The sequence below is a fragment of the Motacilla alba genome, chromosome 24, assembly GCF_015832195.1.
Source record: "Motacilla alba alba isolate MOTALB_02 chromosome 24, Motacilla_alba_V1.0_pri, whole genome shotgun sequence".
Taxonomy (NCBI): domain Eukaryota; kingdom Metazoa; phylum Chordata; class Aves; order Passeriformes; family Motacillidae; genus Motacilla; species Motacilla alba.
This window is the reverse complement of record NC_052039.1, coordinates 6,122,529-6,137,815: the sequence shown is the minus strand read 5'-3', so window position 1 is coordinate 6,137,815 and position 15,287 is coordinate 6,122,529. Positions and strand designations below refer to the sequence as shown.

The following is a 15,287-nucleotide window of genomic DNA, read 5'->3' as shown; positions in this document are numbered from 1 at the left end:
TGCCACCACGCTGAGGCTGGTCCCCCCGAGGGGACAGATCACACCCAGGGCAGTTGGAAATGAAAGCTGGAATTCTTTGCTGCTGAGCCCGGCTCAGGCGTGGGGAGGCTCCCTGGAGGGAGCTGCTCCCTCCTGAGCTCGCTCCATCCACCCCAAACCAGAGCTTTGGGATGGAAGGGACCAGCCAGCCCAGCCGGTGCCACCCCCAGACTGTCACCAGGGCTGGGCCGGGCTCTGAGCTCGTCCCCTTTTGGGACAGAAACGCCGGTCCAGGTGGGGCAGAGCCCGGCGCCCACCTGGCAGGTGCTGCTGGAGGTCCCTGGGCAGGGTTTTGGGGGTGGTGGCGTGGTTCCCACCAGCTGCTCAGCTTCGGGGTCACAGCACACACAGGTGACAAAGCCAGCCAGAACTGGGCACAGAAAGGGACAAACTGTGCTCCCCCTGGGGATGGAGGCGCCGCTGCTGCCCAGCCGCGCTATGGATTCGTTTCTTTGGGGAAAAGAAAGGAACCCTGGGGACCAAGGTCCCCGGGGGTCAGGGACACTGCTGTGAGGGTGTCACCAGGGCTGGCTTTGGGGACAAGGCCCCATCCTGCCCAAAATCTGCCAGGACGGGCGGGGCACCCCCAGCGCCCTCCCCGGGCTGCCCAGGAGCTGAGCAAAACAAACCCAAGGAGCCCCACAGGCAGGCAGCAAATGACAGGAGCACTGTTTGTCACAGCGTTTGTCACAGCGTTTGTCACAGCTGGAATGGTGGATGCCACTGGAACAGAGTCATTCCCAAGGAACACACGGACACGGCCTCCACACCCCTCCTCCTTCTGGCAACGCCACCTCGGCTTGCTTCTCTCACTCAAAGGCTTCTGCTCTTGGTAAGAGTTGTTCTCTTTCTCTTTTTGTTTTAAATTCTTTCGATTCCTGAATATTTATTTTTTTTATTTTCGTTTCTCAAATCTGAACTAGCGCTACACCTTCCACATCCAAACTATGTTGAAGCTTTTATTATTTCAATACTATGACAAAAAACACGGTTCACACTAAAATAGTCACGCACCCACAGTGCACAAGCTTGCAGATCTAAAGTAGAATTAAAAAAAAAAAAAGAAATAAAAGGGAAAATAAAATAAAATAAAAATTAAAAAAAAAAAAAAAAGGAAATAATACCCAAAACCCCAACAGGAGGAACGTCTCTATACAATGGGCTGGTCTCTCCCTACACTCCTCTGCCTTCCTTCTGCTCAAAGCTCCTTCTCACCCCCAAAGCTCAGTGCTGCTCCACGATTCCTGATAAATCCCACTGATCAGCTCCCCACCCCAAAGCTCAGTGCTGCTCCACGATTCCTGACAATAAATCCCACTGATCAGCTCCCCCACCCCAAATCTCAGTGTTGCTCCATGATTCCAATAAATCCCATTGATCAGCTCCCCCACCCCAAATCTCAGTGTTGCTCCACGATTCCAATAAATCCCACTGATCAGCTCCCCACCCCAAAGCTCAGTGCTGCTCCACGATTCCTGATAAATCCCACTGATCAGCTCCCCACCCCAAAGCTCAGTGTTGCTCCACGATTCCTGATAAATCCCACTGATCAGCTCCCCACCCCAAAGCTCAGTGTTGCTCCACGATTCCAATAAATCCCACTGATCAGCTCCCCACCCCAAAGCTCAGTGTTGCTCCACGATTCCTGATAATGAATCCCACTGATCAGCTCCCCATCCATAATTTGATTTTTCAGGCGCTGCCTCAGCCCCTGCTCCTGTTCAGGGCTGGGTCCTGCTGCAGCTGGACCTGCAGGAAGGGTCTGGGGTTTGCCCAGCACCTGTGGGGAAAAAAATCTTTGCTTTGAGGTTTAATTTTAGGGTCAGAGGACATGATATTTACTGAAATTGGGATTTATTGAAATTGGGATTTTCTGAAATGGAGATCTTCTGAAATTGGTATTTACCAAAACTGGTATTTTCTGAAATTAGTATTTTCCAAAACTGGAATTTGCTGAAATTGTAATTTACTGAAATTGGGATTTTCTGAAATCAGTGTTGACTGAAATTGGAATTTTCTGAAACTGGAATTTTCTGAAATTGCTATTTACTGAAATTGGTATTTACTGAAATTGAGATTTACTGAAATTGCTATTTTCTGAAATTGAGATTTACTGAAATTGTTATTTTCTGAAACGGAGATTTTTCTGAAACAGAGATTTTCTGCAATTGCTATTTACCAAAACTGGTATTTTCTGAATTTTCTGAAATTGGGATTTTCTGCAACTCGGGAATTTTCTGCCCTAATCAGGAGGGATTGATTTGGTCACACACCTGAGCCCAGACCAGCCCAAACTGTCCAACCCCCCCCGTGCTCCTCGGAGCTGCGGGAGGTTCCGTGAAGGAAAGGGGAGAATGTCCTAAAAAAGCAGAGATGATATTTCTCTTATGCAGTCAGGCCCAGGTCCAGCAAGGGACTTTCAAACTAAATTTTAAGCACAGAAGGATTTTCTCCAGCAACTCCCTGACCCCAAGCAGATTTGGGGATTGCTGGGTAAAGCCCTTGACTGGTGGCAAGAGGTTTGAACACCCCCACCCCCCAAAAAAACCCCAAACCAAACCCCAGCATCGCTTTTCTTCTTACTCCAGTAAGAAATAATAATAATAATAATAACAATAATAATAATAATAACAATAATTAAGAAAAGAGAAAAGGGGAAACGACTACTGTAAACATCCATGGTTGAAAATGTCTCCCTTTGCAAAGCAAGCATGCTGCTACCCTAGTGTCTACAGGACTGGATTGACTGAAAACCAAAAAAAAAAGAAAAAAAAAAGGCAGCTATTTTACACATCCATTTCAACACAACAGAAGTTAAAAAAATATCTGTCAATTGTAAACACTGGAAAGAACCAAAGTTGGCCAAAACAAAACAAAACAAAAAAAAAATTGAATGTAAAATTGGAAAAGAAATGTAGAGTCTGAATACTGCAAATTGAAATACATCCCCCGAAGCTGCAATTTTGGCATTCTTCCTAAAAAAGAGATAATAATAATAATAAACCCCAAATAAAGGTCTAACGTGGCGAGCAGGATTCAGTCACAAAGAGCTCGAGACACTTTGCATACTGACCGGATACAAGGTGAACAGAAATTATAACTTATTTATGAGGCTTTACATATTTCAAACTCGACTGAAAAGTATAAAAATAAATTGTGGACTTTGTTCTTTAAGCACCAGCTGTGCCCAGCAGCACAGTGGTGATCTCTGCTATACTAACAAAGGAAACAACAGGGTCTCTTTTCTTTTTTTTTTGTCTTTTTTTGTGTTTTTTTTTTTTTTTTTGTGTCTAGGACTACTTGATTTTGAGCTTCCCAACCACACTGCAAGCGGCATTGCAATGTTTGCCTGTTTGAATACACCCAGGGCCAGCTGAGCCCTGATTTGGTGACGGGTTTAACCCTGTTTTTAACATGTTTTACTTTTTAAAAGCAAGTGCACAACAAATAGGACCTTTCTAGAAATCTCAAAGAAAGCAAAAAACAGAAATCAAAATTAAAAAAAAGAGAAGAAGAGGAAAAAAAAAAAGAAAAGGAAAAAAGAGACATTCCCTCCCTCCCCCCATTTATGCATTTTTCTGGTTTGTTTGTTTGTCTTTCTTTTTTAAAAAAAGGCAACAGACACTAGAGGAATGAGATGGGTGTGTGGGTTGTGATTTCAATGCTCGGGTGAAGGATTCTGCCGTCCCCTCTGCCGTGCTGATCATGCTTTGCTCTCGCTCTCCTTTGTTTGTGTGGCTTCGTTGGGCACCGTCTTCGCTTCTGCCGGGGGGCTCTTCCTGTCCTGCACGGCGCCTTTGTCCTCTGCTGGCATTTTCCTGGGGAGAAGCACCACAAGGACAGGCTTTAGAGCACAGAAACACAGGCTGGCCTGAGCTAGCCACGGGGGAAGAGCGGCTGGCTGGGAGCAGGTCTCGCAGGGAGAGCAGAGCCAGCACTTCCTGGCGCAGGAGAAAGGAGAACCGAGCTCGGCTCCCCCACCCTGCTTCATTTAGGTCCAGATTAACTTTTGTTTGGCTTGCCCTGCTCAGCGGCAGGGGTGCAAAAAGGAGCAGCAAGGAAACCTCCCCCAGCTGCAGAAGGATTTGGCTTTAGCAGCCCAAGTCCCTGACCGTTTAGCAGCAATCCCATTTTTTGTGTTCCTACGGGAAGCCAGTCCTGCCATCCCCGGGATGCTGAGAAAAGGGAACACAGAAGACAGGAATTCTGTCACAGACATCTTCACAAGCCTGAGGGAGGTGACCACCCTCAGCCCAGCCAGGGTCCAACATCTGCAGCACAGCTGGGACCCCCCAGCCCCCAGGTGCTGTTCTCTCTCTCCTGCCCAGCTCAGGGTGCTCCCCTCTCTCAGCCAGGCTCACGCTGCCCCAGCTTGGGGACAACTCCAGAGTGCTGTCGCCCCTGCACGGGGCACTGCTTGCTGCCCAGCCTGGCCCTCAGTGAGCCCTGAGGCTCCCCTGGCCTGCAGGAGATGGGCTCTGGGGGCTGTGCTCATTGACCTGCAGAACCTCAGCACTCTGAGCAGAGCTCTTTGCACCCAACTGAACTATTTCTGCTCTTCCTTATGAAAGAATAACCCAGGACGAAAGAATAACCCAGACAAAGCTGCCCAAGAGCCTGAGGAACAACACATCTCCGATCAACTCCCAGCTTCCTGCCCTCGGCCTCCCTGGCACAGCCTACTCCTGCTCTCCTCTGGCACCTTCCAGGCCAAGCCCCGTGGGCTCTCAGGGGAGTTAGTTGGCTAAGGGAACAGTGAGATTAGTCAAGAGAACACCCAACAGAGGACACAGCACGAGCACCAGGGCACGAGGGACACAGCACACAACCAACACAAGAGTAAAGGTGGCCGTACTCGGTCTTTGCGGGGGCAGAGCTGTCTGCAGCGGCAGCAGCGGGCTCGGGGGCTTGCCCACCAGCCCCGCCGGCAGCAGGAGGAGAAGCAGTGCCAAGAGCTGCAAAAACATCCTTGGCAAGGTCAATGTCTGGTGGCTTGAAGGTCCCTTCGTCCATTTTTAAGTCCTCGTTCTGCGAGGGGTTGGCGGCGCTGCCCGAGGCAGCCTCGCTCTTCACGTTGCTCGGGTTCTTGGGGGTCTCTGCTGGGCTCTTCACCGTGCTGGGCTGCACAGGCTCCTTCTCGGGGCTCTTGGCCACCTCCTGCTTGGCCTCTGAGGGAGCTGCAGGGCTCGTGAGGTTGGCAGGGCTGGGGGCGGCCGCCTTGTTCCCGGCTTTGGCGGCGTCGGCCGTGGCGGCGCTGGGGCTGAGCACGGCCTGCCCCGGCAGGACACTTGAAGATAAATTACTGGTGGCCGGAGCAGAGCTGGGGGTGTCGCTGAGATCAACAAGAGGGGCCACTTTGGGGGTGGAGGAGGGCGGCGGCGACGAGGCCGAGGCGGCGGCCGCGCCTTTGGCCGGGGTGGCCTGGCCGGGGCCCGCGGCGTCGGGAGCGGCCGCGGCCGGCGGGGCAATGCTGGAGGTCAGCGTGGTGCTCTCGCTGGTGGGGCTGTTCTGGGCAGTGGCAAAGGTTTCAGTGATAGTGTCAGAGTTAGTGGTGCCCGTGGTGACAGAAGGCAGCATGTCCTCCACGGTGGCCGCGGTGTCGGCGGGGTGCCTGCGAGGGGGACACGGGGACAAGAAAGAAAGAGAGAGAGAAAGAGAGAGAGAGACAATGAAGGCCCGAAACGACAGCAGGCAGAGGGGGCAGAGAGGGAGAGTGAGGACAGCACACACACGTGACGTGAAGGGGACTCAGGAGCAGAGACGTGCAGAGGTCAGACATGCAAAGGGAGCCAGGCTGGGATGGCTGAGGATCACCAGGAAGAGAAAAAAGCCAAGAGGATGTGACCTGCAGGAATGGTTTGCTCACGTGGAGTGTTTGGGCTGAGGCAAATGGGATCCTGTCAGCCTGCAGAGACTCTCCTCTCCTCATCTAAACCTCTCCTCTCAGCCTGTCTCTCCTGACCTCTCCAGGCAGCTCTGCCACCCCCTGAGCCTGCAGCCCGGTGCCACCTGCACCAACACAACATGGATCCAGCCCCTCGCCTCAGCCTGTCCTGCTGCTGCAGGTTTCTCTGAAGGCCTGCACAGCCCCCTCAAAGCCAAACTCCTTCCTCGCGCATGAATGCAGACTCAGGCCCGTCCAGCTCTTGGCTCTCTCTCAGAATGCTCAGCCTTGCTGTGACTCCACATCCAGGGCCCAGCTCCTGGGGAGGATCTCTCCCCACGGCTCCAGGCTCTCACCCAGCACCGCTGGGGCAGGGCTCGCTGCCAGCTGGGGCTGGTTTTGCTCTGGATCCTTTGCAGCGACCCTGGACCGTGCTGGATCTCCATACGGGACAGAGCCCTTCAGGAAACACTGCTTCCTTCCCCTTCCCTTCCAGAGCTGGGAACAGCAACCACTGAAGCTTGAGCAGAGGCACTTCCTCACTGGCACGTGGAGATTTTACCTTTCTTCCTCTCTTCCCGCCCTAACTGGTGTTCCTGAGGGACGGGGGCAGCTGAGGGCAATGCAGTGACCCTGTGCTAGGGCTGCCTAAGGCCACATACTCTGGCTCTGTCAGCGGGGTGGTCTCGTTGGGCTCCGTGTGCTTCCCCCCGTCGTGGTTGGGGGTCCTCTCCTCCTCCGTGCGCACCTCCACGATGGGCTCCTTGGACTCATCCTTCCTGTAACGAGGGAACGGCATGGGGAGTGATGGCTGCTCCTGCAGAGACAGCCGGACACAGCCACAGCCGGACAGGGCCACTGCCGGACACGGCCACTGCTGGACACGGCCACTGCTGGACACGGCCACAGCCGGACACGGCCACTGCCGGACACGGCCACTGCCGGACACGGCCACAGCCTGCACAGGGCCACTGCTGGACACGGCCACAGCCAGACATGGCCACAGCCAGACACAGCTACAGCCGGACACGGCTACAGCCGGACACAGCCACAGCCGGACACGGCTACAGCCGGACATGGCCACTGCTGCACAGGGCCACTGCCAGACACGGCCACGGCCTGCACAGGGCCACTGCCGGACACAGCCACTGCTGGACAGGGCCACAGCCAGACAGGGCCACAGCCTGCACAGGGCCACAGCTGGACACAGCCACAGCCGGACACGGCCACAGCTGGACATGGCCACAGCCGGACACGGCCACAGCCAGACACGGCCACAGCCTGACACGGCCACAGCCGGACACATCCACAGCCTGCACAGGGCCACAGCCGGACACGGCCACAGCTGGACACGGCCACAGCCTGCACAAGGCCACAGCTGGGCACAGCTACAGCCAGACACGGCTACAGCCAAACACATCCACGGCCTGCACAGGCTACAGCCAGACATGGCCACAGCCTGCACAGGGCCACAACCAGACAGGGCCACAGCCAGACACAGCCACAGCCTGCACAGGGCCACAGCCAGACACAGCCATGGGCCCAAGCAGGGAGCACTCCCAGGGCCACTGCTCCTGCCAGGCATCCAGCACCGGGGTGACTGGGTGTCCAGCACTGGGGTGACTGGGATGTCAGAACTGGGATGTCCAGCACTGGTGTGATCACCACTGGAATGTCCAGCACCGGGATGTCCAGTACTGGGATGTCCAGCACTGGGATGTCTATCACTGGTGTGATAACCACTGGGATGTCCAGCACTGAGGCCATCTATTTGATGGCTACGAGACAAAAACGGAACGAGACAAAACCCCAGAGGAACAGCCCCAAACCCACCTTCCTGCCAGCCCCCTCCCCGCAGAGCCCAGGGCCCCCCTCCCTGAGGCAGGAGGCCCCCGTGGGGCACAGAGGGGGGCTTTGGGGGCACATAGGGGGGCTTTGGGGGCACACAGAGGGGGGCTTTGGGGGCAGTACTCACGAGAAGGCTGCCTTGCCCTCCTCCATGTCCTTGCCCTTGGCCCCCGGGCCGGACTTGCCGCACAGGTTGACGGCGATGCACATGAGCAGCCCGCACTTGTTCAGGAAGTAGCAGGTGACATCCACGGCCACCAGCAGCGCCACGAAGACCACCACGAGGATGCCGATGATGGCAGCGGTGCCCAGGCCCGAGGTAGGGCTAGTGCTGGCTTCAGAGACCAAGGGAGAGAAGAAGAGAAGGCATTCGGGTTAAAAGTTGGGGTTTCAGGGCTCAGACTTGGCTGCTCTAAGTTGCTTTTTTAGAAGCCCACCCCCTGTGCCAGCCCTGGGCTTCACCCTCCAGACACGCCCCATCCCTGCTGGGATGAAGCCCGGGAAGCAAAGAGCAGAATCCCTGCTGTGCACGCAGGGCAGGGCTCCAGCTTCCCCCCTCCTCCTCCTCAAGAGGAAGGTCCAGAGTGGCCCTGGCCCTGCCCAAGGAGCAGTGGAAGCAAAGCCCAGACTCTGCAGCAGGGTTTTTCTGGTGGGATACAAATCACTGGGGGATGCTCAGTGCTGGTGAGCCCCTGAGGGGGTGAAACTGAGTTAAAGCCCCCCCAGGAGCTGCAGAGACCCAGCTCTGCAGAACCTGCTCACGGCTCCCCAGCCTCTCACCAGCCCAGCCCCTGGAGCCCCAAACCCCTGGAACCTTTGCTCTGCAGAACCCCCAGCAGAGCCCCTCGATCCCCCACCTGGACAGGTGAGAAGACCCTTGCCAGGCTCCAGACAGAGCCACAGCCTCTGCCACGCATTTCCTTGGGTAAAAACAGGAGGCAGAGAGGCGTTGTTTCATTCTGTGACCCCGAGATGGATCAAGGAATGCAGATTCCAGCAGGAAAAGTGCAGAAAAGCCACTGTGAGGCACCTGAGTCACTCTGGGATCACAAATCCAGCCCCTGGTGAGCAGGACATTGTCCCACAGCCCGGCCCCTGCCACGAGCTGCAGGAAGACACGGATTCAGCACCCTCTGATGCCTGCAGGGAGTGAGGAGGGCAGGGATTTTCCCCTTTGGGTGCGCTCAGGGTCCTTGCAGGGATGATTCAACAATTCAGGTGCTCCTGGAGCTGTGTCACCCTTCCCATCCACCCCCCTGTGTGGGCAGGAGCTGCTGAGGGTGAGCCAAGGGGAGCATCCCAGGGCTGCCTCCAGAGCTGCAATATTCCCCTTCTGGAGAATCCCACTCCCACCAGAGCGCTGCTCGTTGCCTCCTCTCCCCCTCCCCAGCTTTTCCAGGAGCTGTCACCCCCCAAATTGCTGCTCTGACAGGCAGAGAGCCCTGTGCTCCCCCAGAGCCCCGAGGAGAGCCCTGCTCCTCTGGGAGTGAGGAGGAGGAGGATGGAGGATGGAGGTGGGGGAACCAGGGCAGGCCTGCAGAGGGATGTCCCTGTTCTTGTGCTATTCTGGGGTTTTACACCTCAGACAACGAAACTGGGCCAAGGTAATTGCCTGCAATTTGGGTTTCTAGGCTGCTAAGGGAGCCCTGCAATTTGCAGGAACTTTCCAACCTTTTCCCATCAGTTGTGGTTTCAGAAATCCTAACTCATGGCATGAATTGAAATCCCAAACCTTCCAGGGACTGGCATAAGGAAACATAATATAAAAATCCTCCACAACCCCGTGGACTGGGGAGGCTCTTGGTGCTGCCTTTCTTTCTCCTTGTAAAGGAATTCTGCTGCTCCTCCAAAATGCAGGAATCGTAGTGGAGATTATTCTTTTCACAGGCTGTCCCATCTGATTAAATTGAATTGATCTCCAAATACCTTCTGGAACCATTCCTTCCATCCCGGAGCTGGATTTATGTTGTACTTAATGAAACTAATATTGAGACATCCCTAAAGGGTTTGCTGGGGCCTAAAACAACTCTGTGTACAAAAGAAATGTATAAATAAATGGGCTGTGGAGCAGCTGCCGACACTGTGGGTATGAAATAAATGTAATAAACTGATGTTGGACATTTCTGACCTAGTCCACATCCAGCCCTTCCATTAATCCCCTTCTGCCACCCTCAGGACTAAGAGGAATAACATTTCCACCGGGTAAAAAAGGAAACACAAACCATTAAAGAACTTCTGGAGTCCTTAATTCTAAAGAAGTGAAGAATTTATTAATTACAAATTACGTTTTCCAATGGAAAATGAGCTTCCTGCGAGACTGGCTTTTCTAACCCCCCTCATTTCACAGTGCACAGGAAAACCACCCAGCAGTTTGAGTTTCTGCACAAAACCTGCCCTGGCAGAGAGAGCTCAGCTGCTCTTGCTGGGGGGGTCTCAGCCACAGAGTGTCCAGGCACAGGCAAAGAGACAGAAAGGGTGGAGAGAAGCAGCTGGGGCTGCAGGCATGTCACAGGTCCTGCAGGATTTGGCAAAAGGAAGAAGAAGGGACAATCCAAACAGAAATCCACTGTGTGCAGGCAGAGGCAAACCCCAGGAGAGCAGCTCTTGAGTTCCCCTTGCAGGAGGGCACTGAAAACCTCAGACACTGCCCAGCCCACCCTGGGCACACGGACCCTGCTCTGCCAGTGTCCCCGGCTCTGCCAGGGACAGAAATCCACGCCGCAGCCCTGGGAGGGAGCTGACAGCAGCCTGGGGAGCTGGCCTGGGGCAGGGAGTGGGATTTCCCAGAGCTGCCCTGGATTCCTGCGCATTGTGGCCTCAGAGCTCTGCTCCTTCTGGCCCTGCTGCTTCCCTGGGCCTGAAGGGACCTTCCATCCCATCCATCCCACCCCTGCCACGTCCAGGGACACCTTCCACTGTCCCAGGCTGCTCCAAGCCCCATCCAACCTGGCCTTGGGCACCGCCAGGGAACAGCCACAGCTGCTCTGGGAATTCCATCCCAGCCCCTTCCCCACCTTCACAAGGAAGAATTCCTTCCCAAGACCCCACCTAACCCTGCCCTCGGGCACTTTGAAGCCATTCCCCCCTTTCCTGTCCCTCCATCCCTTGGAAATAATCCCCTGTCCCTTTCTCCTGTCACCTCCTCCAGGTCCTGCAAGGGGCACTGAGGTCACCCCAAAGCTTCTCCTCTGCAGGCTGAACACAGAGTGACACCAAAATCCTCTTTCCTGGAGGAAATCACACCCCTGCCCCAGAGCCCACCCCACCCCAGCAGCTCCAAGAGTCAGGAGAAGCTGTTTTTAAAAACCTTTTAGATCAAACCTTCTTTTTATCCCCCAGAACCTCGGAGGTGCAGACACCTGCAGCTGCTCCTGGTGGAGCAGGACATTCCCAAACCTTCCTGCCCATGAAAACAGCCAAACAATGCTCTGAGAAACAGCTCTGGGAACGTGGGGGCACACAGGAGCTGCATGTGCCTGTGGCATGAAAATCCCAGTGCTGGAGCATCTTCTGCTTCCACATCTGAGCCTCTGCCTCCTCTCTGGCTTTTCTAAAAACTCGATTTGAATTTTATTTTACTCACATCAAGGCCTTGGACCCTGAACATGAGACCCACGAGGGTCTGACAGATCTCTGGTACCTGGCATGTTACAAACCTGCACGAATCAGTGCTAAAAACCCAGTTCTGCTCCTCATGTGAACCCACAGAAAGAGGCAATTTCTGTCTCTATCCCTTCGTGCTGGGCTCCTGATTGCTGTGGAGTTTGGGATTCCTTTCAGCCACGCCAAGGGTGTCTCAGCTGCTGGCCAGGGCTGTGCCCCAGAGAATCCTGAACCCCTCTCCGGGCACAGAACCCCCTCCACAGGCGCTGCTCTCTCTCCACATCAGCCACGCAAAGTTACAGAGATAATTTTAATAACTGTGATTTTGGTGAGAAACATCTCAGCCTCAGGCAGGGACCTCTCCCTGTGGATAAGGGGAAACCCACAAGAAGCTGATTTCAGATCTACGGTGAGCTCAATTAATCCAGTTAGAGGGGAAATCACACCGTTTTTTAGTATCAGGATTATTTCGCTGCACTTCAGCAAACTCCAAAGCTCTAACAAAGTGTCTACACTCTACAACGCTGCAGATGAGGGGGTTTGTAAAAAAAAATAAACCCACAGGCTTTGTGTGTGACAGCTGGCCCGAGTTTGCATTTACAATCCAGACAGGAAAGTTCCAAGCTCATCAAGAACGAGCTCTGAGCCAACGCAGCAGAAAAGGCAGAGTCAGACACGGGTGAGGGCAGGACTTTGTCTGTCCCTGCGAGAATGCTGTCAGGAAGATGAACCCCACCCAGCTGAGGGTTTGAGACATCCCAGACTGACAACTCAAGGGAGAGACCCCTGATTTTGGGAGAGCATCAGAGGGGATGGATTTCCTATCCCAAAGGACTTCATATCCCAATGGATATCCTGTCCCAATGGATTTCCTATCCCAATAGATTTCCTGGTCCAATGGAATTCCTGCTACAATGGACTTCATATCCCAATGGATTAATGGATTTCCTGTTCCAATGGATTTCCTATCCCAATGGATTTCCTGTCCCAATGGATTTCCTGTCCCAAAGGACTTCATATCCCAGTAGATTTCCTATCCCAATGGATTTCCTATCCCAATGGATTTCCTGTTCCAATGCATTTCCTGTCCCAAAGGATTTCCTATCCCAATGGATTACCTATCACAAAAAATTCATTGGGGTTGTTGTGTTGGGTTTTTTCTTGGGTTTTTTTTGGGGTGGGGAGTTCTTTTTTTTTGGGGGGGTTTTTTTTGGTTTTTTTTTTTAAGAAGCAATGCAAAAACCATCTGAGTTTTGTTCAAGGGAATTCCCAGGATTCGATACCAAAAATCCTGCACTGGTGTAGCCCAGGGATTAACCCTGCCACACACACAGGGAGCCAGGAAGATGACGAAGGATCAGTAATAACAACTCTGCTGCTCAGCTAACTCCATCCAAGCCAAGACTTGCTGTTAGAACAGCGAGGGAAGGGATCTCTGGGATAACACAGCTCTGGAAACGCAGGGCTGTTAGAGGAGCCCTGGCACTGGGTGTGCCCAGCCCACCAGGGCCAGCTGTTTGTGCCCTGCACACCAGGGAGGGACATGAGGAGGAGGAAAAGCAGCGGTGCCCCCAGAGGGATCCCAGCAGATGTTTATGGTCAGAGCAGCACGGCAGGAAAACCTTCCAGACATTTGAGTCCACATGCAAAAGCCCCCCGAGACATCTGGGCAATCAGCAGGATGGTCTCTGACAAATCTTCTCTTTCTTTTTACAGTCTGTGGGTTTGTGGATGGGGCCTCCTTTTGCACAAGATCAGCACCAGATGTGCAGAGAAATCAGTAAAAAGCAGGATCTTAAAGGCTTTCAACATTGCACCTTCCTTTGATGAAAACAGCAAGCAAACAACACAAAAAAAATCTTTCTTTACATCCATTTAAAAGGACAAATTCATTACAAGTAACAAAAAAAAAAGTTAAGGAGAAAAAAACTCGGCTGAAAACCTTTTTTCCTTGTTACAAAATACTGACTCTTTCAAATTAAACATTTTTAAGTGTTCTTTTTTTTTTCCTTTTTTTTTTTTTTTTCTCTCTGAACTGACACGATCCTCTGAAGCAAAGTTATCTCCTTCCACACCTTGGTGGGACCCAGGCCTTCCCAAGCAAATATTGCTTTATTTGACTCTTTTTTTTTTTTTTTGAAAGTTTCTAACAGAGCAAAAGCAGAGTCACTGCAGAAAGAAGCAATGAGACAAAGGAGGACGACGTTGATGGACTTCCCAAGGTCGCTGCAGGTGCCAGACAATGGTTCCCAGGAGGGGGGAATATGGTTGTTTTAAAAACAAATTTGGTGCATGTGGCAAGCGTGGATGTTCCCCGTGAGATCCAAGGTGACCATGGATGACAGACATAGGAAAGGAGTTGGGGGAAAAGGGAGAGGGGAGGGAAAGAAAGGAAGAGAGGAAGAAAAAAAGAAAGAAAGAGAGAGAAAAAGAGAGAGAGAGAGAGAGAAAGAGAGAGAAAAATAGATAAAAAAAATTAGGTCATAAATACAGAAAACATAAGAATCAAAGGTTTATTTAATCTCATAAATTAAAATGGCTCAGGGTTCAAGGAGCAGCACATTCACCACAAAAGGGGCAGAAGCTCAGCAAAGCCCAAAGCTGCAGAGCAGGGTCCGAGGCAGGGGGGTGGGGATTGCAAGCAAATGAGATTAAAAGTGAAGGGACAGAAGGGGCTCAGCGAGAGACAGGGAGATGAGTCTGGAGCCTGAGAGCACAACGCTGCCTTCAACAGGCAAAACAGGAAACCAAGAAAAGCTTTGGTGCAGCAGAGAATCCACCTGCCTGTCCAAGCCCTTCCCCAAAGCCTGGATAAAAAAATCCACCTTATCCTGAAGGAGCACCAAGGTCTCAGGAATCCTCTGACTTTGCCATTCAGCCTCCCAGCTGCTTGGGAACCACTCCAGTGCCAGTGTGATGGTTGTTGTTATTATTATTATTATTATTATTATTATTATTATTATTATTACTGAAAATAACACCCTTATCCTTCCAGCCACTCAGGACTCTGCACAGGGGAGGGGAACAAAGGACTCCACACAATAAATGCACCTTTTCCTGCAGGGAATCCCTGGTTACTGCTGTCAGGCGCAGCACAATTCCTGTTACAGCACTGGCTCTGACTCCTGCACAGCTCATTCTGAGATAAAAACACAGAAAGGCCACGGGAATAACAAGGAAAGGGAAGGAAAGGAACACACAGAGCCTCTTCCCTGCTGCAGCTTGGCAATGGAACCTGTGGGGCTGCACGGCAGAGGAAAAACCACCCTGTCCCTGGAAATATTCTCCTCAGAATGTCAGTCTGGGCACCAGGGATCACCTTGGGAGGCCAAAATGACAAAAACCCGGGAGAGAGAGCCACAAAGGCAGCAACAACCACGGCACTGCACAGGGACACAGCACCTTCTGAGGAGCAGCTGAGTTCCAGCTCCTGGGGCAACCCTGCACACCCAAAAACTGCTTCTCCACCTGCAACCTCTGCGTGCCAGCCTCAGAGCCCAGCTCCTCCTGGGCTGCACACCCAGCTAAGCAAGGAATGCCTGCAGAGAGGCCAGAGAAGTTTCACCTCTGGTAGCAAAGTGGCTTTTCCCTGGTTTTTAGAGGGTTCCTGCTCGTGTTACATGGATTTAAAGGGCTCAGAGGGGGAGCAAGGGTTAGAGCTGTTGAAAATGAGAACCACAGAGTGAGTTAATGAGTTACTGAGGGTCCTTCCACCCAAAACTATGCCCTGTTCAAGCACCCCCAGGCTGTCCTTTGGCCCATCTCCCTCCTCCTCACTGCCAGTCCCATTTTTCCCACTTTTTCACCCATTTCTGTGCTCAACAACATGGCCTGCCTCAGCCAAGGGGGCTGCAGCATTCCCACAAGGTCTGAGCTGCTCCCTCCAGCCAGGGAATGAGCTCAGGGGAGCAGG

The 15,287-nt window shown here is 52.9% G+C and overlaps 1 protein-coding gene across 15 annotated transcripts in view; it reads right to left on the bottom strand.

Annotated features, from left to right (window-relative positions):
- Positions 1 to 3,193: 3,193 nt before the first annotated feature.
- Positions 3,194 to 15,287, bottom strand: part of NCAM1 (neural cell adhesion molecule 1) — an 85,695-nt gene continuing 73,601 nt past the window's right edge. For 7 of the 15 annotated variants that reach the window (XM_038161450.1, XM_038161451.1, XM_038161452.1 and 4 more), the window contains 4 exons: positions 7,899 to 8,106; positions 6,586 to 6,702; positions 4,895 to 5,650; positions 3,194 to 3,857 (listed from right to left, as the gene is read on the bottom strand). In XM_038161450.1, the coding sequence (XP_038017378.1) occupies positions 3,743 to 3,857; positions 4,895 to 5,650; positions 6,586 to 6,702; positions 7,899 to 8,106 (1,196 nt within the window). In that variant the 3' untranslated portion in view covers positions 3,194 to 3,742. Of the gene's footprint in view, positions 3,858 to 4,894; positions 5,651 to 6,585; positions 6,703 to 7,898; positions 8,107 to 13,229; positions 13,601 to 15,287 lie in introns of those variants that run through there. The other 8 variants (XM_038161457.1, XM_038161458.1, XM_038161461.1 and 5 more) reach the window with 2 other exon arrangements.